Source organism: Rhagoletis zephyria, unplaced genomic scaffold (assembly GCF_001687245.7).
Source record: "Rhagoletis zephyria isolate East Lansing unplaced genomic scaffold, Rhagoletis_zephyria_1.1 Rzeph_scaffold_01391, whole genome shotgun sequence".
NCBI classification, from domain to species: Eukaryota; Metazoa; Arthropoda; class Insecta; order Diptera; family Tephritidae; genus Rhagoletis; species Rhagoletis zephyria.
The window spans coordinates 69,689-95,819 of NW_016158475.1; the positions used below are offsets into that span (position 1 = coordinate 69,689).

A 26,131-nucleotide genomic window follows, 5' to 3' on the forward strand; every position below is an offset into this window, starting at 1 on the left:
TTTCTCTGAGTACCATATCATTAACGTTTGACCAACTGTGTTCGATCAAACATCCATGACCGCCTACAGGCACATTTGGTCAACATAGATGTTTGATCACACTACCTATGCACGTATGTTCGATCCACATACCCACATACATATACACTCCGCTAACATAGATGCACGATTTACTTATGTTTGGTCCACTTCTTCCACACATACATGCACATACAGAAGTATCTGGCAAACAGCTGGCGCTACAGCGTCTCAGCCTGACATAAGATAATGCAAAATTCTTCCATTTATTCGCTATTCCATTTATTCGGTTCTGTTTTTAACCGACTTCCAAAAAAGGAGGAGGTTATAAGTTCGTCGGAATATTTTTATTTTATTTTTTTTTTATGTATGTTACCGCATAACTTTGCACCACGTCAACCGAATTCTTTTCGCAACGGAAAGGTAGTGTCTCAGAGGTGGTCCCATACTAATTTGGTTTAGATCCGATCATGGGATCATGAAATATATAGATATATATATTTTTTTTTTAAGTCGGTTTTTTTTGCTAAAAATTACTTGTTGTTTCATATCATTCAAAGCATTGCTACGTTCGTGTGCATGTAGACAGCGATATAGTGGAGGATCTGCAAAGAAAATGTTCCCTTTGGCTCTGTACATATGTACATACACAACGTTGTTGTCCATACATTAATACACAGTATCAACAATCGTTGCAGCGCTGTGCGCTTTATTTTGATTTGAGCATTGTTATGTTCCATTTATTCGTTTTCGTCCCTGTTTTGGTTTCATGTCGAGCAAAGCATTGCTATGTTCGTGCAAATAAGATACAGCGGAAGATCTGTAAAACAAAAACGTTGCCTTTGCCTTTGTACAATATAAATCTTAAGGTGCAATTAGTCAATAACGCAGAACGTATACTTAAACGCTGTCTGTATACGCAGAATTTTGTCGATTACTGGAGCCCGCAGTGAATACCACAAACCAGCTGTTTACTTCAGTGTTGCTTGCATTCATCCATGCCTTTTCGTAAACTTACCTTTTCAACTGCAATGTTTCGTGCTATAATAGCTAAATATAAACCACTTATTTTTCAACAAAAAACCTTATTAGAAAGTGTAACAACCGCCCGCTTATCATCATTGCTCAATCCTCAATAACTTCGTTATCGTCAGGTTTTGGCAGTTTCTTTAAATGGCTCACGTTTCGTCTAAACTCTTTACCATTTCCACGCACTACAACGTCATTTCCTCTCTTTTTAACCACTTCAAATTCTTCTGAATTAAAGGTCGTCGCCAGCTTGTTTGGAAGAACTGCATTACGCACTATCACCTTGTCCCCAACTACAATGCCGTTTTCTTTGGCTCCACGGTCCTCGCTCCCTTTTTCTTACCTTTTTCTTTATTGCGAATATCTAAATCTCTAGCTTCAGGATCTAGGAGAGGAATAATAGCTCTAATGGTGATTTCCTTGTTGTTCCATGCGGGGTTACGTTGTATATTAAAATAAATTCCAGGATTTCCTTTTTATAATCTGCTCCCTGTGCATTGGCGATTTGCAGACGCTTAAGTAACGACCGATTCATATTCTCTACCTCTCCGTTTGCTAGTGGCCAGTACGGTGGAGATGTTAATAATTCAATTGCCTTTTCTGAACAATAGTTTTTGAACTCCTCACGAATTGTGGACCATTATCCGCAGTTATAGATTTTGGATATCCTAGTCTTGAAAATATTTCGTCAAGAATATTAATTATGGCAGTCGAAGTAATTCTCTTCAGAAATCGTAGTTCATGATACCTCGAATAATAATCTATGATTATAAAAATGTGCTCATGATTTGGTAAGGGACCTAGCAAATCCCTCGCTATGGATCCATGCAATCCATGGACCATCTGGTGAGGCACGCCTGTTCATGAGAGCCGGATTATTAGGTCTCGATACTAGCAAGCAACTGCGGCAGTTCTTCACGAACTTTTCCACATATCTGTCTATCATTGGCCACCAAACCTTAGACCGAACTCTTCGTTTCATCACTGTTTCACCTGGATGACCTTCATGCGCCAGTTCCAGAACGCGCAATCTTAATGGCATGGGTATAACAATCTTAGCTCCCCGCAAAAGAATATGTCCCACTGTGCACAACTCTAAGCGGAAAGGAAAAAACTTGTGCGTAGAATTGGAACACCAAGTATCTCCTCTGATATTGTTTACTGCTTCCAATAGTTCAGGATCTGAAGTACTACATTTATAGATTTCTGAAATTGTAAGTGCACGGGGAACCGATTTTTCAATAATGGTGCAAATGCTTTGCTCTTCGTATTTGTCAAATGTGTTAGCAGGTTTACACACACATAATCTGGAAAATGTGTCCGCAATATTGAACTTTCCTGGTCTGTACATTATTTTAAATTTGAATGATTGAACCCAACGTTCAATTCTTGCAGGCGGTTTCTATGTAGGCTTGAAAATTGCCTCCAGCGGCTTATGGTCTGTGACGAGTTCAAATTATATTCCTGCCACGTAATAATAGAATCTTTCATTAACTGGCAAAGGAAATAACTTGAGGTGACTCTTTCTGAAATTGCAGTAGGATTGCACCTAAAGCCACAGGACTTGCATCAGCTATTACCTGAGTACGTCTCGTTGGATTAAAATAAGATAATGTCGGAATTTTTGCTAGACTATGTTTTAATTTTTGAAACGCGTTGTCCTGTTCTGCACCACAGACAAAGTTGACATCCTTTTTTTGCCAAGTTCCTTAGGGGCTCAGTGACGTCAGCCAAATCTGGCAGAAACTTTCCCAGATATGTTACGAGACTAGGGGGCGCTCGAAATTTTAAAACTGCATCAACTTTCTCTGGATCCGGGTCGATACCTTCAGAGGATAAGACATGTCCTAAAAATTTCAATTTCCGTGCTTTCCAAATGCATTTAGCATCACTAAGTTTTACGTTAACGTCTTTAAAAACTTTTAAGACGCCCTTGAAGTGCTTATCATGCTCGGTCTCCGTTTCGCCATATACAATAACATAATCAAGATAATTAAGCGCATTTGTTTGCCAAGCTATTATGTTTTCCATAGTCCACTGGAAAATTTCGGTGGCTGAGTTAACCCCAAACAAAAGTCTCTTATATCTAAATAAGCCTCTTGTCGGAATAAAGGTCGTTATCTCTCGGCTATCCTCATCCAGTTCTAACTGGTGATACGCACTTTTAAGGTCTAGCCTGGAAAAATATTTTGCTCTCTTAAGCTGAGTCATAAATGAGTCAAACGTAGGCAGTGGGTAGTTTTCCCTTAGTATAGCTTTATTTGCACGCCGTATGTCTATGCGACTAGACGAATGTCACCATCTTCTTTAAAAACAATGACTACGGGCGAAATCCCCGCACTTTGACCTGTGACTGATTCGATAATATCTTGCGCTAAAGCTTCTTGCAACTTCCGGTATACCTTTTCCTCTAATGCGGACGGAATTTGCCTTAACGGCTGTTGTACTGGTTTTATTGCCTTGTTAATTGTTAACGAGACCTGTATTCCTTTTACATTCGGAAATGGAATCAGATTGTCAACGGTATTCACCTCCATGGCTAGCTTTAAAAATTTCAGTAGGCGTCCACGCATCTATCAATTTATCTTTTAAATTAATTTGAACAATTTCGTCCTTCGATTCCCCAAACTGGCACTTAGCGGCCTTAGCCTGAGAACAAATTTACCTAAATTTTCTCCCTCTTCAGGTCTTAACGATCGGAATAAATGGCGTTCGAAAGACGAATTCCTTTTAGGGGAGAAATACTGGTACGATTTTTAAACCAAGTGCTTAAAAACATCCGTATCTTCCTGAGAATCTACTAGTGCTCCAGGTATGTTGTATATAACTTCTTGAAGCTACGTTCCCCCCAAATGCAAAAGTTTATTTTTCCTTTTCACGGCATCTTTGATGTCTTCGGCTTCAGGTATAAATAGAAAGCGCGGTACCACTTTTCCCATTTAGATCGTAGAAGTGCCTTGTCGATCGCATCGCACAAAAATGGTGCTACGCCCGTCGTGTTCATGCTCCCACTTTAATTTATATGCTTTTTGTATTTTTTCCCAATTTGTCTAATTAATCAGCGTCAATATCTACTTTAGCTGCAATTTTACCTTCCTGTTGATAGTGTAAAGCAAACTTTTTTTCTCGTAGACCCCTTTCAAAAATTTACTGGTTTTGGTGGACCCCAAGCTCGTAAAAAAATTTTAAAATTAAATTTTAAATTTTCAAATTCAAAAACTAAACTCAGAGTTGCCAAAAAAAAAGTAAAATATTTTCTTGTGTTCTGTTTATAAAAATAATGTGATTACACACTTGCACTGCCAGCGCTAGCGTTATTTACATTCTCTTCACCATAAACTCATCAAATGTTCGGCTAACTCATGACTTTGCACGTGGAGTATATGTAAAATAGTTTATTTGTGTTATTGGCATCATTTTTATTTTTATCGCTCCGAGTTTTAAAGTAAGGCGAAAAATATGTATCACATTTTTAAAACACAAAACTTAAAACATCAAAACGGCTAAGCTTTTTACGACAAACTTTTAATTCAGAAACTGACAATAGAGAAAGAACGAGTTTAAAAAAATCTATGACAAATAACCAAGCAAGCAAGAAGCACAAAAAGTGTTCGACCGTCTCATCTTCTTCTATNCATTTTTAAAACACAAAACTTAAAACATCAAAACGGCTAAGCTTTTTACGACAAACTTTTAATTCAGAAACTGACAATAGAGAAAGAACGAGTTTAAAAAAATCTATGACAAATAACCAAGCAAGCAAGAAGCACAAAAAGTGTTCGACCGTCTCATCTTCTTCTATGCAATATGGGTAAATGGACTTGTCATTTACGCCTATCACAGTCAGGTGTTTGTGCCCGTGAAGTGACCATTCAGCAGTCCAGCAAGATGTCTGGAGTGTCGTCTGCTCAGTGAGAGCAAAAAATTAGATAGACCTTGTGAGATTGAAGGCAACATGAGTTTTGCCCACCTGCACCCAATTTCTGATGGTGGCTTCGATTGGCGAAGGTGGGAGTGCTAAAACTGGTTACGGACCATGGAATTCCTGGTCTGAGCCAACTCTGGCCAAATGTTCAGATGTCTCATAACCAGGTACTCCAGAGTGACCTGGCGCTCAGAGTAAAACAACCTCGTTTTGTTCACCATCATATTTTAGGCGATACTTGCATTGCCGAACTAGTTTGGAAGTACTTAAATAGGGGGCTGGTCAACGCCTTAAGTGCAGCTTGGTTGTCACTGCAGTCACGTAAACTCCTTCCCCTCCACCTATGTTCCACAACGTAGTCCATGGCTTTGAGTATTGCAATTACCTCAGCCTGGAAGACCGAAGCATATGCCCCTACAGAAAAGTGAAGCTTATCTCCATTAACCTCGAAAAATACCCCAGATCATGACCCAGAGACAGTTTTGGAGCCATCAGTGAAGATTCGACAATGTGTGAGTCCGGTCTCAGTGATGGAATCAAACCAGCATTCAGTCTCAGGCAAATCAACATTATAGAATCTCTTCAACAAAGGNAAGAACGAGTTTAAAAAAATCTATGACAAATAACCAAGCAAGCAAGAAGCACAAAAAGTGTTCGACCGTCTCATCTTCTTCTATGCAATATGGGTAAATGGACTTGTCATTTACGCCTATCACAGTCAGGTGTTTGTGCCCGTGAAGTGACCATTCAGCAGTCCAGCAAGATGTCTGGAGTGTCGTCTGCTCAGTGAGAGCAAAAAATTAGATAGACCTTGTGAGATTGAAGGCAACATGAGTTTTGCCCACCTGCACCCAATTTCTGATGGTGGCTTCGATTGGCGAAGGTGGGAGTGCTAAAACTGGTTACGGACCATGGAATTCCTGGTCTGAGCCAACTCTGGCCAAATGTTCAGATGTCTCATAACCAGGTACTCCAGAGTGACCTGGCGCTCAGAGTAAAACAACCTCGTTTTGTTCACCATCATATTTTAGGCGATACTTGCATTGCCGAACTAGTTTGGAAGTACTTAAATAGGGGGCTGGTCAACGCCTTAAGTGCAGCTTGGTTGTCACTGCAGTCACGTAAACTCCTTCCCCTCCACCTATGTTCCACAACGTAGTCCATGGCTTTGAGTATTGCAATTACCTCAGCCTGGAAGACCGAAGCATATGCCCCTACAGAAAAGTGAAGCTTATCTCCATTAACCTCGAAAAATACCCCAGATCATGACCCAGAGACAGTTTTGGAGCCATCAGTGAAGATTCGACAATGTGTGAGTCCGGTCTCAGTGATGGAATCAAACCAGCATTCAGTCTCAGGCAAATCAACATTATAGAATCTCTTCAACAAAGGTAATGGTGGCGTACTATCCTGTAGCATTGAAAAGACACAAGTGCTTAAATCTCTGCCGCCAAAAATTTTCGCCGCGCCTCACTCATTGTCATACCAGCATCCGGTTCTTGTTAGTCTGCAGGTGGCCCTTAAGGCTTCCCCACGTATGAAGACACAAAGTGACGATAAGTGCAGCAGTGCAGCAGTGCGTCAAGATCACTATACACCACTCAAAAAAATTCAAGTTAAATAAAGAGGCTATCAAGCAACCAATTTGGTTCTTTACATCGAAACCAGATAAATCTTCCTGGACCCCCATTTACAACTCATGGACCCCCATATTTTTTTCACGTCACCGTGGACCCCCGTCGAGTCTTCCGTGGACCCCTTGGGTTCCACCTGGACCATTTTAGGAATCACTGGTGTAAAGCAAACGTTACCTTCTATTTTAGCCCAGTTATGCATACTTGCACTGCTATACCATTTTTATGTAAAAATCAAAACGCAACAGATTCCACATGTTAAGTGCTATGCGTTGGGTAACTGCTTACACGCAAAGCCCATTTAACAGATTCTTATGTGACAACTCTCATGCAAAGCTAAGTATGCATAACTGGGCTATTTGTCGTAACCAATAACGTATGCTTATCCATAACTCGCCACTGCCGAGTCGCCAGCAAGGTAAATTCATATATGGTGGTGAGGCGAGGTTGTACTTAATGTCACAATAATGTGTTTGTTGTAATTCTTACTGTCATCGTGTGTATAATTTGTTGGTGTGATGTATGTAAGTATGTTTTGTACTCCTCCGTGGCTCGCCAGCATACATTCTAGTATACTAGTTGCCTTTCAACTCTCAATTTCTCTCATCTCTCTCAGTTCTATTTCGCTCGCCAGTATACATACATACGTTTTCGTATACCAGTTGCGTCTAACTATTCCACTTTTTCCTCCCTGTATCTTACAGTTGCTTTGCTCGCTGACATATTCTTTTTTATGCCAGTTGCTTTGCTCGCTGACATATTCTTTTTTTATGCCAGTTGCTTTGCTCGCTGACATATTCAGTGTTGCCGCGAATCATTTTTAGTGGTAGCCAAATTCCTTAAAAACAAAGGCTAAAAAAGAGCTAAAAAAAGTCGTTGTGGCTAAAAATGGTAGCTAAAATTGTTTACTTACATATACATATATAAGTATACACGTAAACATTTTCAATAAGTAATGGTATAGAAAAACAATGAACTCTGGAAAAAAGCGAATATTTTATCCAACCAAAACCTTTTTGTATAAAAGGGGAAATATACGACACCAGCATGCTGGCTCTGGCAAGTGATTGTACCATCAGGCTCGAAGCATATAACATACCAGCATGCTGGTACAATATTTATTTCGTTACAACTGAGGTCGAGGAAAGATCGAAATAATTAAGAGCCGAAAATTCATAATTATTCTACCATTTTGTTAAACATTGTTTCTTTGTTTTAATTCAAAACTGCAACATCGTGAACTTAATATTCCACAAACACTGCCTTGACTCATATAGTGAAAGAAATTTCCGCCAAAATATTTTTTACTTAGAAAATTGAGCTAAGCCAGTTTTTCAGTGCACGGCCGGGGTTTACACTAAGTTTAAACGCCCGATCTGGCTGGTTTAAACTAAGATCAGCGAATCAAATGTCAGCCAGCTGGTCAATTTAGCGAGCGGAAATTAACTCAGTTTACTTAATCCGAGTTTAAACTGGCACTGAAAAACTGGCCCTAAGGTCCGTAAACTTATCTATTTTAAACTATAGTTAAATCGTTAATAGATAAGTTAACAGCCCTAACACTTTTACATTATGTATGTACCCAGTAGAAATCGGTTGTATGCATTCATGAACAATGCTTGCTATATATTCACTCATGCGTAGTCATGAATTTCCACAAATAAATTCAAATTCTAGCGAACTGTAAGCGAAAGTACGTTGTTGTTGTTTTAAGTACATTTCTTGATAAATTTGAAGTGGAATTTTTATAATACTTTCAGTCTTGTACAAAAATTTTAGTGAACGGACGTGTTGTGCAATACTATGTTCAGCACAAACGGGCTTTTACAAGATATGTATGTATGTCCCCGTATATTAAAATGTATCAGAAAAGTAGCATTTACATATGGGAATACATTGTAAGAATGTTTTAATACTGTTCCATTAATGCGTTTTTGTATGTTTGAAATATTAATACAGCCATATGCATACAACAGTAGTACAAGTGTACGGTTAGAGTACGCATACGCTCTGAGAAACCACGCGTGTTAAATGGAAATGAAGGTTCATTTATACTGGCATGTATACACAGCAGCAAGCTCATGCCACCAACAACGATGTCGTATGCATCAAATTTCTAATGGGTATAAAAACGTAAGAAACATACAATACATATGTATATGAATATATATCAGTCTTTCTTAGTTTAAAACGTCATCTCTTACATAAATGCAAAAAAACTAGATCAAATTAAGCATATACGTCTTGTTCATGCCAAGTATGAATAAATTCTCCAAAGGGCTAAAAAAGGGCTAGGGGCAATTTTAAATTTATGTGGCCAAAAAAAGTATGTGGTAGCTAAATCTCGCCACCAAAGGGCTAAAACGGCAACACTGGACATATTCTTTTTTTATGCCAGTTGCTTTGCTCGCTGACATATTCTCTTCTATGCCAGTTGCTCATTTCGCACATATTCTCTTGTATGCCAGTTGCTTTTTGCTTTTTTTACCTTCTCTTCTTTCGCAAATTCACCTCGTCGCCACTGTAACAACCGCCCGCTTATCATGAGGAAAAATCTAAATTCCGCAGATTTCTTCTCGCTGCGACTACAGAAATATTCTGCGTTGTTGAATTTTCATTTGCATGGCGTTCTGGTAAGATAGATCGCGTCAGCTGACTCGGGTCACGTACCGGTGGGTTTACGTTATTGACTAATTTCACCTTTACATGGTTTATTTCGATGTTTTTTCTGAGGAAAATATGGTTCTATTTGTATCATAAATATATATATGTATCTATATATAATCGTACAGAGACAATTTACTTTCAAATTAAGGTTCTGGGTCTGAAAATTTGCACAAACATTTCAGATTTAAGAATCATTTGATGTACATATTTGCACGGTAAGATTTTAAAAAATGTTACATTGAACAATTTTAAAATGTAAAACTGATTCTCACAGACGTATTCTCATTTTCCTCAATTTTGAACAATTTCATTTCTTTATTTTAAATTTTGTATAGTTTCAAAATGGTGGAAAACTTAAAAAAATCCTGTCGGGTGAACTGAGGGCACGGTAAAGTATTTTAAACTCTCGCCAGACTCAAAAATTAAGATTAGTGCCACAAGAGATTATTTTCCGAGATTTAGCCGATTGGGTATTTGAACCTCAGCCTGGTGTAATTAATCAAAACCACTTGAAGGATCGATCAATTTCGCGTCCACAAAATAAGCACTATAAGATAGTTAATAAAGAAATGGTTAATATGTTGTGCGGAGAAGAAATGGCGTCTACTGTCATTTCTGAATATCCACAGGAGCAAGAAGAAGTAGGGGAGTTGCACCACATAACTTGATACTAAAAGTTAGATCAGTTGCGATGCTAATCCACAACCTAAATATGTACATATGAAGTGTTAGTTAATGGTCTCGCTTAATAGTTAAAGAATTACAATAGTGGTATTCATCAAAGTGAGCAAGTGGCCTGGCACTCTGGCAAAAGGGCAGATGAGCTCAAGCAATGACTGTTGACAACCTCTAATGTAATTGTTTGGATGCCGCAATACAAATATGTACATATAAAGGGTTAGTTAATGGACTTTAAACATGTGATTCGAATTATACTATCCCATATAAATTAACAGCCCAGCGAATCAACACTTGCTTTTATATTTAAACGTCGCCAATTCAGTAAATAAATAAGTCTCAAGGTCAGACCCTAGCAAGAAGATTGCTTAAATCATGGCGTATTGAGTAGAGTACGATCTTGCCCAAATACCAAGCTAAAGTTAACTACCAACAGCAATGCATGTGGTTTTTAGAATAAAGAAATATGCAGATTTTTTAGACTATTACATTTAATGACTGTGCCCACATTTTTTGCGAGTTGTAAACGTTATAGTGATCCAATCTTCCCCATATTTTATATTTTGCGCTTCTTAATAAAATAGAGAGTACAAACTAAATTTCATCGAAATAGAAGATTTGACCCATCTAGCTGCTTTTAATTCTCTAATACGAAAACTATTGAAGATAAATTAACGAAATTTTCACAAGGTACGTTATAAGATAGGCGAAGCTTTTTACAAAAAAAAATAAACATTTAGAGGAACTGTGACGCCACCCTAGTATATAACTGTAATTTTTAAAAAGGCAAAATCTGAAATATTTAATTAACTACAAGGGCTAAAATGCAAATAATTGATATTTAGAATTTCCTTATAACAAGGAACTATAAACTGACAAAAATGGACTTACAAATAATTTTTTTTTTTTATTATGGACGTGGCAAATATCGATAAAAAAGTAACAACAAAATTCCGTTCAATATTTCTTGCTCTATTAACAAAAATGGGGTACCATTGGAAAGCTTTCTCAATTCGAAAACGAAAATCCAAAAATTTGTCTCGGTCGAGATCAAATGCAAATGAATTACTCGAAGAAAATGAAATTCCCAGTAGGCCTGAAAAAAAATTGCATCAAAAATAGCACTTTCCAGCAGCTAAAGCTGTTTTGTGGCAAATAAACTGAGATACAAACTTTATCGAATAATCAAGGATAACGAGTTTGCGGGTCTACTGAAACTAATAAATTGCTAAAATAAAATTTTAATTAACATCGTTTTACTTTAACATGAAATACTCAGTCCTAGTTTATTAAAATCCCAAAAATGTATGTTCATTAAAAAGAACATATCTAAACAAATAACACCAAAGGGTATTTTAGCAATTGTTGCATAAATCACATAACACCAACAACTTAAATATTGAGAGTCAGATTCAAATACAATGTACAAATAAATGTACAAGTTTAAATATTTTTGCGCTTGGTAATCTTTCAAATCAAATCCCGTCCGCGCTTCACTTTAATTTAAATGTTGTTGTTGTTATTGTTTCGTCTTTATCGGGAATTTTTAAAAACATGTTTGACGTTGTTTCGAAATTTGGCGATATAAAATAATTTAATTAGTATTTTCTAGAATAAGGAAATAATACACTGTGGGGCGCGCCAATTATCCCATCTTTACCAAATTTCAAAGTTTCAGCGAAATCGGTGCAGGTTAACTATTATTTTTCTACCTGCCTCCATATAGTTTTATTAACCCGCATTCATAGGCAATTTTTTGTAACACAAAGTACGGTATGCATCAATTTCATACATATGGAAAAGGACCCTAGTTTGTAATGAAATGTCGGTATTTTTTTCTATTTTTTTGTTGAGATCCTAAAAATAACTATTCTCTTGAGAAAAAAAACATTGACAAACTTTGCTTTCAAGACGTGGGCGATTCCAGAGCTCCGTTAGCCCCAGAAACAGGTAAGCCAACTCGTGATGAATTTCCCGATTTGCGTGGAATTTCAGTTTGCGAGGGGATTCGGTGAAGGGACCGTTTTTTAAGGGGAATTTCAGTTTACATGGGGAAGCGGCAGTTGAAAAGTTGTTTGTGACAAATTTTTTCTTTTTTGCTTCACTAATTTCATAATGATTTAAAAAATGTAAGTTGAAATGTCACACCCGTCACCCTGGAATGAGCCGAATGCAGTTTTGTAGCTCGTTCAATTCTGGTATAATAGTCTTTCAAATGGCTAAAAATTGCCGTTGATTTTTTGTAATTTTCTTTCTCGCATTTGCTTTCATATAACGAATAATCATAATTTATTTTGTATGGAAGAAAACCGCAACACCTTCGGCAAAAAAAAATATAAAACGAAATTTTTATGCACTTGAAACTTGCACTTTTTATACTCAATTGAGTGGGCTTCAAAACTGCATACTCAAAATTTGTATGAAAAATCGAATTTAAAGCTCGAAATTTTTAGAAAATTTGTCGATTTTTTTTTAATATTGCACAACGTTTGAAACTTGGATTTAAACGGGTTTTGTCATACAAACATAACTTATATTAAATAAAAAAATAATTATTTCAACTTGTCAAAATTTCGTGCGACATTTTTTTTTACCACTGTATGTATGTAAATACTATATGTATGCATGTACAATTTTTATTCTTGTTATTTGTTAACAAACTTTTTCAAGTTTGGTTTGGTTAGATCAATTACATTGTTACGTCGCTGACTGTTGGGGTAAGGTTGGTTGGCATTCAGGCATGCTGGCATCCCAAGCTAGCTCGTCGGTTGGTTGGGTCACCTCCAACCACCTTACTTGCAGCTGACATAAACAAAATTTGTCATCATGCCTGTTAGAGAAAATACCCTGCAAGACCGGGAGAATAGAAATATAAAGGAGATAGGAGAGGCCCGTCCGAGTCAGGTGGAGTCAGCCCACCCCATCTACGTTCTTGTGGCCTTGGACTTTGTCGTGACTCCTACAATTGGCAAAGTCCCCTAAACCTGACCTTAGTTCGTACGTCTATTGACAAGCCATGTCCAAGTCAGTAACGTCAATCAGTGTCGACACCCATTCCCCCCCTGTTGCACTAGTGCAACCCCCACACCAATATAAAGAATCAGCAAGCCATAACTTCTCGTTCAATCCTGATTACATTATCCATATATTTCCTCCTAAACATATACTATACATAGTCTATTATTTATATATATAAAAGTGCAGCTACAACTAAACTTTATTCACAACTTCAATTAATAAGAACTCTGGTTTTCTTAACTTACAAAATCCAAGTATTCACTTCCACCTATCAATGTTTCTAACTAAGGGAAACTTTATTCACAGCTTTAATTAATAAGAACTCTGGTTTCCTTAACTTACAAATTCCAAGTATTCACTCCTACCTATCTATGGCTATGTGTATATCTATTTATATAACATATAGGACGTTTGGCGCGTTTGCAATGTCAAATGAAATCCAGGTAAGAAAACGATCTCAAAGATCCAAAACGAACCGAAAATTTAAAATAAAGATACATAAGCCTGTAAATATGCACCTAAGTATATATGTGTATACTATTGCTTTATACACTCTATTTACTACGCCCAAATTGTACGTAATGTTTCAAAATACCTCTTGCTCACTATCTATTCGTACATACATATGCATATAGGCATATGTATGTATGTAAGTATGAATGAATATACATTTGTAAGCATACCTTATGTATTAGCACTTACCGATCTCGCATGTGATGTAGGCGCCTGCATACAGGAGATGGGAGAGGCTGGAGTAAGAAATATTATGGAATAACAAAAAAAAACTTCCAATACCTAGCAAGAGTATAGGCGGTACACTAGATTGGGAGCATTCATAGGTGGGTAAATGTCATGCTTGCGCCGTGACATTCATTTACTCCGGGACGGTCGCCAGCACTCTTGACTCCGCCATTTGACCACCTCCGAACCTCTTTTAATAAAAAAAATAAAAACAAACGTAAAAACTGAGTTAAATTAAAATACCGGACTACTGAATTTCATTTTTTTCTTCACGAATTCGCCAAATACGGACCTATAATATAAAGGCAAATGGGATTTAAAATAAAAATAAGGTATACAACTAAAAATCAAATTACTATTTATGGATTGTGGCAAGTGCAAAATATATCAATATCATATGTACGTATCAGGGGTGATGGTTTCGATCAAGGACTAAAAATAAGAATAAGAATAAATAAAAGTTAGCTACAGACATGCGCGAAATTTGGTTTGAGGTTATGTCAGTATAATGGCAAATTAGGTGGAACCATATGGAACTTAAGAAAGAAAGACGCAAGTGTGGTGAAAGAAAAATCAATAAAACGAAAACTGAATGTGGTGTATTGTGATAAGAGTGGCCGCCAACAGCGATTGACGGAGTGCTGTTACATGAGCGCCTGGAAGCTCTCCTTCTGATGCTCCTCGCGCGGAGTCCGGCGCTCTGGAATGTAAGTGTTTCAGGTTTCTCTAGGCTCTTGGTGTTGATCTCGGTGTTTCTTTCTTTGTGTATTCCCGGTCGTTGACCTCAACTATGTATTTCTCGCCGTTCCGCGATTTTGTCTGACATGTATAGCAGTGGTTGTATATAACTTGTATACGTGGCTATGTACTAGACGCTTTGGTGTTAAAAAGGCTCAACTCCAAAATTCAGGCTTTTGAGTCCCCTTGGTACTCCTGCCGCTTGATAGCCTATAATATTGTTGTTGTCGTTGGGTTCTTCGCCTATCTTTTTATTTTCGGCGTTACTGTGTGGTCACCCTTTTTTTCGTTTGATATTAATTGCATGTTTGTTAAGTTGTATGTATGTTAACGTATCAATTCCCAGTGAGAAAAGTAATAATGCCTTACATGCATGATAGATAGGGTAACGTATTTCTTGTGAGTTCTAGATTATAGAACTGTTAATCATTTAATCAGCATTCAAATTTATCAAAAAAGTCGCAACAATTTCATATCACATCACATTATTCTTGCATTACTGGTAATGCCAAATTGAATGCCCCCCTTTTCTTAGGACGTCGCAGTGAAAAAAATAATGCATTATCAAATGCGAAAACGGCTGTTTTACTGGTTTTTTCTTTCGATTACAATCCATTACATTTTCCCACTGGGTTGTTTAGTTCTATGCATTTCTGTCTATATTTATGTGTGTGTTTATGTGCTTGGTGACATTTGCTTATTTGGTTTATTTCTTTAATTAGGCTACAGGTAATTTATTTTAATTTCGTAATTACATACAAAGGTTTACAGCACATTCTCTTTAATTCACTTTTCATGTCATTTTACAACAATAATTTCGCAAAAATCATTTTAAGCCTTGTTTTTTTGCTATTTAAGACATTTTAATTTTATATTAATTTATTTTATTTTACTTTAAATTTATCTCTATCTACATATAGTTTATACTGATTTTAAGATGGTTTTCAGTCGGCGTTTACCGATTCATCATTATTTTTTACTTGAGTCTAATTGAAATTACGTTTAGTTGTCCCGAGTTTTGTACACTTTATAAAAAAAAGGAAAAAAAGGTGACACACTCAGTTACATACATGCATATACTAGGCTTAGGTCTATTTAGCTGACTCACCTTCTGGGTGCGGGATCTGCGGCGGGAATTAATGGTCCCGGTTAAACGGGGCACAACTTGTTTTATTCTTTTTTTGCCACTGATTAAAATAAACTGTATTCGATGCGGAACTTTCCCTTGCATTTCTTTTCACTTAAAAGACACTTTCCCATTTGAATCTTCCTGTTAGCCGACCAAGCGATCGTGCCCCGGTGCATTTGCGTGTGGGTCATTTCTCAAACTTTCACTCAGATCCACGCAAACAAACACATAATTCAAATCTACACCTTAGCATACGCACCTACATACACGTACGCACACAGTCATTCCGGGCAGTGCGCCTTCTCACACATGTTGCGCAACATGTTTGGGTACATCGTTGAGGTACAAACGGGCATTTGTGTGGGGGGTATATTTGAGTGGGGATATTTGTTGCANGGGGGGGGGGGGGGGGGGGATATTTGAGTGGGGATATTTGTTGCAGCAGTTACTTGCCACCTACAACAGCCGTCATCGATTAGCCACTTCTCGCTCGCTATGTTTGAATTCCGGTCGCTTAAAGAAGAATTTTGCATGCGAAAGCAACAACAAAGTTAGCTAGCACGGATAGACGATAGCGAGTTTGGTTGTACCTCATTGAGTTCGTTCGTTTCGCCACTCGCTAACTGATGGCGAATCGATGACGGCTAACATAGGCTGTCGTTACAACATTTAAAAATAAAATAGACAGAAAGGCCAGAAATAAGTGTACGTATCAAAATACATACAATTTTTATTTTTATTTTGTAAATAGGGAGATATCAATGAGTGGGGAGTTTGATGAAATTTCGGGCGGAATCGGGGAATTTCACTGACGAAATCGGGGAATTCCCAAAAATGAGTTGGCTACCCTGCCGGGAAATCAGGTTCTACATTCGTATGTTTTGCATACGTAAACAGAAATACTTGAAAAGATTGCAAAAAATCTTCATTTTACCAGTCAATTATGTTAAGGAAATATTTTTTGTAAAACAGCACTCACTTTATATGATCCTTATACTGTTTAAAACTCGCTCGAGTAGCATCATCTGCTTTAAGCTGTGCCTCCTTCCATCTTCGGAACGATTCTATAACCTTGTCATTTTGCTTGCGAAGATCGCTTAGTTTTCTTAAAATTAAAGGTTAAAAATAAATTTCAATAAGAATTTGGAATGACTCTTGCAATAAAGTACCTGTACTCTTCCTCGAGTTGTTTGTAGTCATTACAGAGTACATTGAACTGCCTCTTCAACTCATTATTTGCCTCTTGAAGTCGTTTTGTACAATCCTTTTGAGTAGACTCCTTGCGCTGCATGATATTTTGCTGTTCCTTCATCACATCATGCGCCATATATAGCTCCCTTTCGATCTTCATTAATTGCTCCGTACGGCATCTTTCTTTGCTCAGCAAAGTGGCTTCTTTTTCTTTCAAGGCTAGCACTTCTTCTCTTAATAGATTTTGCTTAAAAGATTAATTTGATCATTATCTGTTTCCCCACCAGAAACAAAACATACAAACCTCCAGATTGTGTTCCTCCTGACGCTTGTCCCTTTGCGCTAGACGTTCTTGCAAGCAATTCATTTGAACACAAGCGGTTCGCAGTTGTTTCGCCTGGTCTTCATAGTTTCGTTCCAGTTCCTTGTATTTTTTACATATATCTTTACTACAGGCATCTTGCGATTTCAACACTGTATATAACCGATCCATTTGCATACTAAGATCATCTGCATAAATTATAAGAAAACAAGTAAAGAAGTGTAAGTTCGGACGAACCCGAATTTTATATACCCGGCGCAGGTATCTAACATCGTCGTTCCAACCTTCTCTAAACTACCTAAAAGTCTATAACAGTCTTATTTATTGTTACGAGATTGTTGTAAGTATTGAGCGTCCGCAGTTCTTAGAAATATCGGCGTTTTCATATATCATTGTACGAGAAGCGGGTCTTGTTTTATTATGACTTGAATAATTCTTAACGAATTGCTTTTGCATACCAAGCTTATTAAATGTACTGAGTTTGGTAGAAATTGATAAATCGGTTACCGAGATACACATTTGTGGTCATAAGTGGGCGGCGCCACGCCCCTTATCCAAAAATTTATAAGAATCAATAATCTGCTAAGTGGTTATTAAATAATCGATTTTGAGTCAATTGAATTTATTAGTTACTGATTTATCATCGATTTTAAGTGATTTAGCTTTAGTAGTTATTGATTTATCGCAGTTTTCGAGTTTCTGTAAGTTGCCGTTACATGAGAGGTGGGCGTGGCTATTGCCCGATCTCAAAGATTTTTAAACAATTTTTTAGCTGGATCCTAAATGAGACTCTTACCGAGTTTGGCAAGGATTGGTGAAGCAGCTACTAAGATATTTCATCATAAGTCATCCTTTTTGTAAAAGTTTCATAATAATATTATTTTGTACCAAAATTCTACTTCAGATACTAGTGTTCAACAATTTGGATATACATACTATTTACTGAAATATCATACGGTTTTTTGAATTTTTCTAAAATACAGTTATATGAGAAGGGGACATGGTTACAGTCTGATTTAACCCATTTTCAATGGCAACCTACCTTGGGTAAAGGCTAACCTACATACCGAATTTTGTTGAGATACCTCAATATTTGCTCGAGTTATCGTGTACACGTACACACGGAAGGACGGACGGATGGCATGGCTTAATCGTCTTCTCTTTTCATTCTGATCATTTATATATATGTAGATATCTCTATCATCTATCTCAATTCCACGGTTCGGAAATATTCATATATGAACGTTCGCGTACATATATTAATGATTTTATTCGCGAACGTGAACGTATCAAATATTCTCTATTGATTCTCCTTCGCGAATGAGAAGCATAAAACAAGTCCAGATCGTTCGCGTTCGCGAATGTTAGGTAGAAAAAATTTTCGCTGTTGTTCGTACGCGTATGTATTGGTAGACCAAACAGCGTGCACTACTGTCGTTCTCGTTTATAAGTGAATGCAAATGCTGCGTCAAACATTCGCGGAAAGTTGGTGTGGCTAGAGATACTATTCTGTGTGGAGGCAATTTTGTTAATTGCATAAGATTTGCACCGTTCATTCGATTTTCAAAAGTGAGGTATCAAATGAAAGGGCTTGGCCTCTAGATGTTTCTGTCATAATAGATCTATTCATAAAATTTTCCAGCAAGTACTAGCAGCCAGAGAATAAAAGAATCATAGCGAGTAAAATTGAGGGGAAGACTAAAATATCAGAAAAGGTTATTGAACGCAGTAAAACTTACGTCATTCTGACTTTTTGATAGGTAAGTAAGTTTTTTTCTAACAAATATTTTTGATACCACATCATGACGCAGTCAGAAATAAAAGAATCTCCTCCAAGCACCCCTCCTTGTTTCACAAAATTTAAGTAGATTTAGCTTTAAATATATATAGATAAATATAAATAGATATAGGCGCGTATTCATAGTCCAGCCACTTATAGGCCTATTCTGCTTGTAACCAAACATTTTGTAACAAGCTAATTTTGTTACCAACAATTGCTCCATTTCTTGCAACCGCAATTCTATTTACCTTGGTAACGTTTCAATTTATTCAGCAGTTCAGCTATGGAGTTTTGTGTAAATTCTGATGTTGCATATTTAACGGGGCAATATTTTGTTACCTGTTCATGAGATGGTAACAAAATTTACCGGTTACAAGAGTGTGGAGAATACGAAAAGGGTTTAAAAATTGACAGTAACTTTACTAACCGGTAACAAAATTTTTGTTACCAACTCAGAATAGGCCTGTAAGTTGAAGCTAATAAAGTTGCAACTTAAATTTAAGTACCAACTTAAAATTCACTTCTATTCATAGTCGCATTTCAGACTTCTACTAAGTAGTTTTAACTTAGTGTTACGATATTGCAAAACGAGTGAGAAAATGTATCGATTTTTCTTTACGATATTTTGGAAAAATTACATTTTTATTAAATAATGTCAAGTTTGATCATCCGTTTATGTAATTTTTACTTTCATTGCATGTTTATGCAAAAGAATAAGGTATAAGATTCTTGTTAATTGTGTGAAATAGCCAGAACTACCGCAATGATGTGAAGTCGATGTTTATCGAAAGCATGCTGTGAAACATACAAACATATATCTAAATGTTATGCACTAATTTGCTTTAAATGAACAAGCTTGAAATTGACTTATTATTTGAGCATTTATATATGTAAAACATTCCAATTATAAAATTATGAAGCAGCTTTATTCGAATTGTTATACGCATTTAATTTCATCTTCCTATTCAAATGGATCGCTCTTTGTAAATTTCAATTGGAGATCATTCAATATTATCAAAATCACGCTCTCCCAACTTTATTTTTACATATTTCGTATTTTTTTCCTTAATTTAATACAATACTTCTCCCTAGTTACGACTTAATTGCAGCTTCAGCCGAAACTAAATTTTAAGTTGGTACTTAGCCAGAAAAGTCGAAACTAAGGCGACTATGAATAGCTTTAGTTGTAACTTAGGATAGTTTCGACTTAGTTGTGAACTAAATATGACTATGAATATGCGCCATAGTCTTTAAAATTATCCCATTTTCGTTTTAACGATCAATTGACAAATTCGGTCAGAACCTTTCAGCATTATTATCTATTTTGCTATATTTCTCAATATTTTGCGTAAATTCCGGCCAACAAATAGTTTCATCCACAATTGATTAATTTTATACGGCAGCCATAGTTGACGCATGGAAATTATAAAATTAGAGATCAATAGTAAATTAACTAAACTAAACTTTTCTTCCTTTCTTTTGTTTATTCACGAACACATGTTGTGGTCAGCAGACATNCAAAAGAATAAGGTATAAGATTCTTGTTAATTGTGTGAAATAGCCAGAACTACCGCAATGATGTGAAGTCGATGTTTATCGAAAGCATGCTGTGAAACATACAAACATATATCTAAATGTTATGCACTAATTTGCTTTAAATGAACAAGCTTGAAATTGACTTATTATTTGAGCATTTATATATGTAAAACATTCCAATTATAAAATTATGAAGCAGCTTTATTCGAATTGTTATACGCATTTAATTTCATCTTCCTATTCAAATGGATCGCTCTTTGTAAATTTCAATTGGAGATCATTCAATATTATCAAAATCACGCTCTCCCAACTTTATTTTTACATATTTCGTATTTTTTTCCTTAATTTAATACAATACTTCTCCCTAGTTACGACTTAATTGCAGCTTCAGCCGAAACTAAATTTTAAGTTGGTACTTAGCCAGAAAAGTCGAAACTAAGGCGACTATGAATAGCTTTAGTTGTAACTTAGGATAGTTTCGACTTAGTTGTGAACTAAATATGACTATGAATATGCGCCATAGTCTTTAAAATTATCCCATTTTCGTTTTAACGATCAATTGACAAATTCGGTCAGAACCTTTCAGCATTATTATCTATTTTGCTATATTTCTCAATATTTTGCGTAAATTCCGGCCAACAAATAGTTTCATCCACAATTGATTAATTTTATACGGCAGCCATAGTTGACGCATGGAAATTATAAAATTAGAGATCAATAGTAAATTAACTAAACTAAACTTTTCTTCCTTTCTTTTGTTTATTCACGAACACATGTTGTGGTCAGCAGACATTTACTTGTAAGTTTTCGCAGGTAAAATTTTTTCCAGCATAAATTGGCAGATCTCAGTGTCATTTTGCGCTCTCGATTTCCCCCACTTCGCAAGATTTTAGGTACGAGAACACTGCTATTAACTTGTTTATTTCCATAAAAGGAAATATTTTGCAAAATATTTTTATAAAACTTCCATTCCGTTAAATGCAACGGTTTTATTTTAAATTTTTGTATTACTAGCACTTAATAAGTATAACTTGTATGCCTTTCTTGATTACTTTGGCGTTTTGGTGGCCTTTTCAAACAATTGATTTGCATTTATGTGTTCCACCTTCGACACGCCATGTTTTATATCATGATTTTTATACAGGAAATCTAAAAACATATGTGTTTGTAACTATGTATGTATGGTCTTTTAAATGTTGGTACTTTTTCGGCTTATTTAGTACACTTTTTTTGGCCATTTGGTACAAAATTAAAAAACTCATTTATCATCCCTGATTTACACCGTTCTCATGATTTAAAAATATTGAGGTGTCAAATGAAAGGGCCTGGCCTCTGGATGTGCAGCAAGGATATATTTTTTTAATAGCGTTCTCCCGATTTTCAAAAATGAGGTGTCAAATGAAAGGGCTTGGCGTCTGGATGAGCAGTAAGGATATATTTTTTTGAATAGGATTGCCACCAATTTAAAATCTGCACGGTTCTTTGGAGAAAAAAAATAAGGTGTCAAATGAAAGGGCTGGAACTGAAGGCGTACAATAAGGATTTATTTTTTGATCAGAGTTGCGGCCTGTCTACAAAATTATAATGTTTACATCCTTCGCATAATTTTCAAAAATGAGATATCAAATGAAAGTGCCTGGCCTTTAGAAGTGCACCCAGGCTTTAATTTTTGAAAAGGGTTGCCTTCTGTCAAAAAGTTATAAGGATTACACCATTTACCTATACATGCATATGTTTGTATGTATTGTGGCGAATACTGCGGCAACACAAAGCGAACAACGAGAAATATTCAGAATGTTCGAGGAATGACGTAGAATGTTCCACAAAGAGAAACGTCAAGTTGGATGAACACTGCGAACAGCGAGAGAAAGAGAATGAGCGATGAACTTCAGAACGTCCGAGAGTTGCCATGAGTGCGAGCGCAGGTATATAAGAGCCACGACACAGCGGAGTTGGTGAGTTACAAGTCAGCAAGCTACAAGTAAAGTGAGCAGAGAAGTGAGTTGCGAATAAGCAAGCTATAAGTTTAATTGTGTTAACAAATTTAGTAAAGCGTTGTTATTGCTTTAGAAAGTATTGTAAAGTGTTTTTACTGTATTAGCGAGTATTGTAAATTGTTTTTTGTACAATAAAGTTAACTGTCCTACAATTTGGTCATCGTTAGCATTTACTTAACAATCCAGCGATACGAGCCGTAGGATATTTGGGAAATCTCTCAAGGTTTCTAGGATAATCGTAACAGTATATACTTTGTTGCGTTTGTTCATATCTACCTACATATGGACAATATTTATACATATGTACATTCTACCATACATGTTAGGTAGAAGGCATTTTCGCTGTTGTTCATACGCGAAATTTTTCTACCCAACATATGCGAAAGCTGTTTGTTTTAAAATATTTCTACATAAAATAAAGATTTCTGAGAAATACTAACGACCTTAATTTCATGAGAATGCATTCCATTATTGTTAATAATACGCACATTATAACGAATCTTTATAGAATTTATATAGACCAGTGCTCTAATCGTGACAGTCTTCTACGAGCAACTCGTCGGATAAAAAATTCATATTTCGAACGTGGACGTACTGCTCGTCTCGTATCCGAACTACAAACGTGAAGGGCATTACGTACTTTTACGACTGTAAAAATCCGTAATATACATTTTTACGTGACGAGTTGCTCGTTCGCGACTGTTACGATCAGAGCTCAGGTAGAAGCGTAATTATTACGCGAGTATATTAAGTTTAAAAATTGTCTCTGCCTAAGATACTTTTTTCTACGTAACATAAGTGACATTCTGACGCTTCCCGTAAACGCAATGAGTAATGCACAAGGTCCAACACCACAAAGAGTAATAATGGCCTTTAAGGAAAGACTAGCTAAACTTTGCGATAGGGAAATGGAGCCATTTAACAACAATATTTTGGACTCCTGTCGAAGATTATATCGGAATGATGCCGATATGTTACAATTAATGGAAGTTGTACTAGCCATACCTGCAACACAAGTTTCTGTTGAAAGAGCATTCAGTGCACTTTCAACAATATTAACTAAACTTCGAGCAAAACTTTCAAAGAAATCGCTGTCAAATTTATTAATTACAAAATTAAACTTTGAGCTCCCAAATTTTTCAACACTAAATGTTGAAGATAGCAACTAAGCAAAACTACCTCATCATGTCGGTCTCCTTGCCGCTGGGAATGGGGCTTAAGTGATGCTATGTCAGTCATACTGGTGTGCCGGGCACAGCACCATGAACCAAGAGGGGTACTGAGTATAGGACTGGAGTCTGCGGTTGCACACCCGTAGATCGTGTGGCGGCCGTGGGCTGCAACTCCCATGCGCAGACGCCCGCACTGACGTTCCCCAACCCAACCGATTCCTCTAACCGCCCCCCTTACCTATCACCACACATATATATTGCCGACCGCTCTCCCCTTTTCCCTCCTCTGGAAAGCACTTTAAGCCAGTAGTGTTGAGGTACTCGTGCCGATGGATGAATGGCCAGTAGTGCTTAAAGAACTGGTCGCTAACGGTCCCCTCCGATGCCCGGGCAAGGTCGGTTGTATAAGTGCCTTACCACGGTATGCCGGCTTTGCCGGGGTGGACCACCCCTTCCGAGCATACTCTTGGGAACAAAAAACAATAATAAAAACAAAAACAAAACACAAAATTCGATGAGAGCAGAGATGTCTCGGAAGACATCCTGAGCGCAGAGGAGGACGTTCTCTTTGGCAAGATTGCCAAGAATGCACGGCGACGGTACTGTGAGGTGGCCAGGGATCACCTTCAGGCCGCGCTTGTCGACGAAGCCACAGGCAGCGGTAAGCCCGTTCAGGAGAGGTGGGTCGAGATCGAGTCAAAACTCTCTGAACGGGGGGGGCGACTACCTGTTTGAAAATCCGGACAACCCTATTCCAGGATTTGACTCCAGTAAGTCCCTGAGGGGTTGCCGGATTTTCAAATGTAGAGATGAGTTCTCTAGGGAATTCCTCGACAAGTGCGTAGCCGAGCTCGGCAGCGCCTGGGAGGGTTTGAAGTTCAAACTAATCCCTGCCGAGGAGGTACCTAGGAAACCCAAGGCCCGCATTTGGCTGCCGAAGATGGCTATGGACAGCGACAAGTTGATCCGCTTCCTTCAACGGCAGAATCCAGAAATACCCATGAGTGCAGAAAAGCCTCTAGAGGGCGCGCTGAGTTCTTCGTACTTCTGAGGCTTAACGAAGAAAGTATTGAGCCATTGCAAAAAATGGACAATAAGCTGCTCTTCGGGGTGAAAACAACGAAACTAAAAATATTCCGCTCCAATGAGCCGATTCCAGAGGGTGATATCGAGGATGCCAACCAGATGTTTGGCGATATGAACCTCAAGGTTACCGCGGACGAAGAGGTCGCTGAAGGTGCCAACCCGGTGCTGGCAGGCACAGGGCCAGTTAGCAATGCCGAGAAAGTCGATGAAGGTGGTCCAGGCAAATCTTAGGCACTCTAAGGCTGCCTCGGACAAGCTCCTGGTCTTCCTAAGGGATGAAGACATCGACATCTCGTTGGTACAGGAACCTTGGGTAAGGGACCTAGAGGTAAAGGGACTCACCGACGCCCGCTATAACCTCGTCTACACTAGTATATCAGGTAAACCCCGCGCTTGTGTATTGGTTAAAAAACATACTAAAGCTTTCTTATGTTCCAATTTCAGCTCACCGGATACTACAGTCGCCAACTTGGAATTGATGAATAAGCAACGCTGTCTTATATCATCAGTATACACGGCGCACGACAGGCCGTGTCCGCCACAGAAAGTCGTCACTTTACAAAGGCTAGCAGGAGCTAGTCCAAGTGTTACTCGGCTGCGATGCCAATTCAAGACATACATTATGGGGCAGCTCGGAAACCAACGAAAGAGGTGAGTCGCTATTTCAATTTATTATTGATTCTACGTTTAGAATTTGTAATAGAGGTAGTACTCCCACCTTCATATTTCCTAGTACCTCTGATTTTTGCGGTTGGGAAGAGGTCCTAGACCTAACTCTGCTGACCGAGGGGAGCCTAAAGGTCAATAAATGGAGAGTATCCGACGAAGAGACCCTCTCGGACCACCGTCGAATACTCTTTGAGCTAAATATTGCGGCGGATACGCCTACTTCGGAAAGGCCCTTACGAAGGCTTGTCCGTTGAGGTATGGCAAGAAAGCGCGCACACCTTGGTGGAATGAAAACCTTACAGCGCTACGGAAGCATGTAAGAAAATCCTTCAACGAATGCTACAGGATTACAGTATGGGACCTATACAGAGAGAACCTAAAGAAATACAAGAAAGCGATACGGGACGCCAAGGAGGCGTCCTGGAGGGAATTTTGCGAATCCATCGAGGATACCAAGGAATCTGCGAGATTAAGCAAAATCCTTGCCAAAGGGCACTCACAGCCAACATATATAAAAAGGTCAGATGGTTCATGGACCGACTCGGCTGGGAAATCGCTGAATATCCTTCTGAATACAAATTTTCCAGGGTGCAAAATCGATATAGTGGAAACCGATGCCCCAGACCATATACCAACCCTCTCCGAGGACCTCTTAGAGGAGCTACTAGAGAGGGAAAAGATAAAATTTGCTATCTTCAGCTTCTCACCCTATAAATCACCGGGTATGGACGGAGTTCTACCAGTCATGCTTCAGAAAGCTTCTGAGATGGTCATTCCATTCCTAGAAACAATTTTTAGAGG

The 26,131-nt window shown here is 37.7% G+C and overlaps 1 protein-coding gene across 1 annotated transcript; it reads right to left on the minus strand.

The window, feature by feature from the left end:
- Positions 1-13,944: 13,944 nt before the first annotated feature.
- LOC108363827 (coiled-coil domain-containing protein 18-like) lies at positions 13,945-23,074 on the minus strand. The gene is given in 6 exon segments (XM_017617321.1): positions 13,945-14,002; positions 14,114-14,142; positions 16,553-16,682; positions 16,747-17,015; positions 17,073-17,278; positions 23,044-23,074. Coding segments are annotated over 6 exon segments (723 nt in total).
- Positions 23,075-26,131: the final 3,057 nt, after the last annotated feature.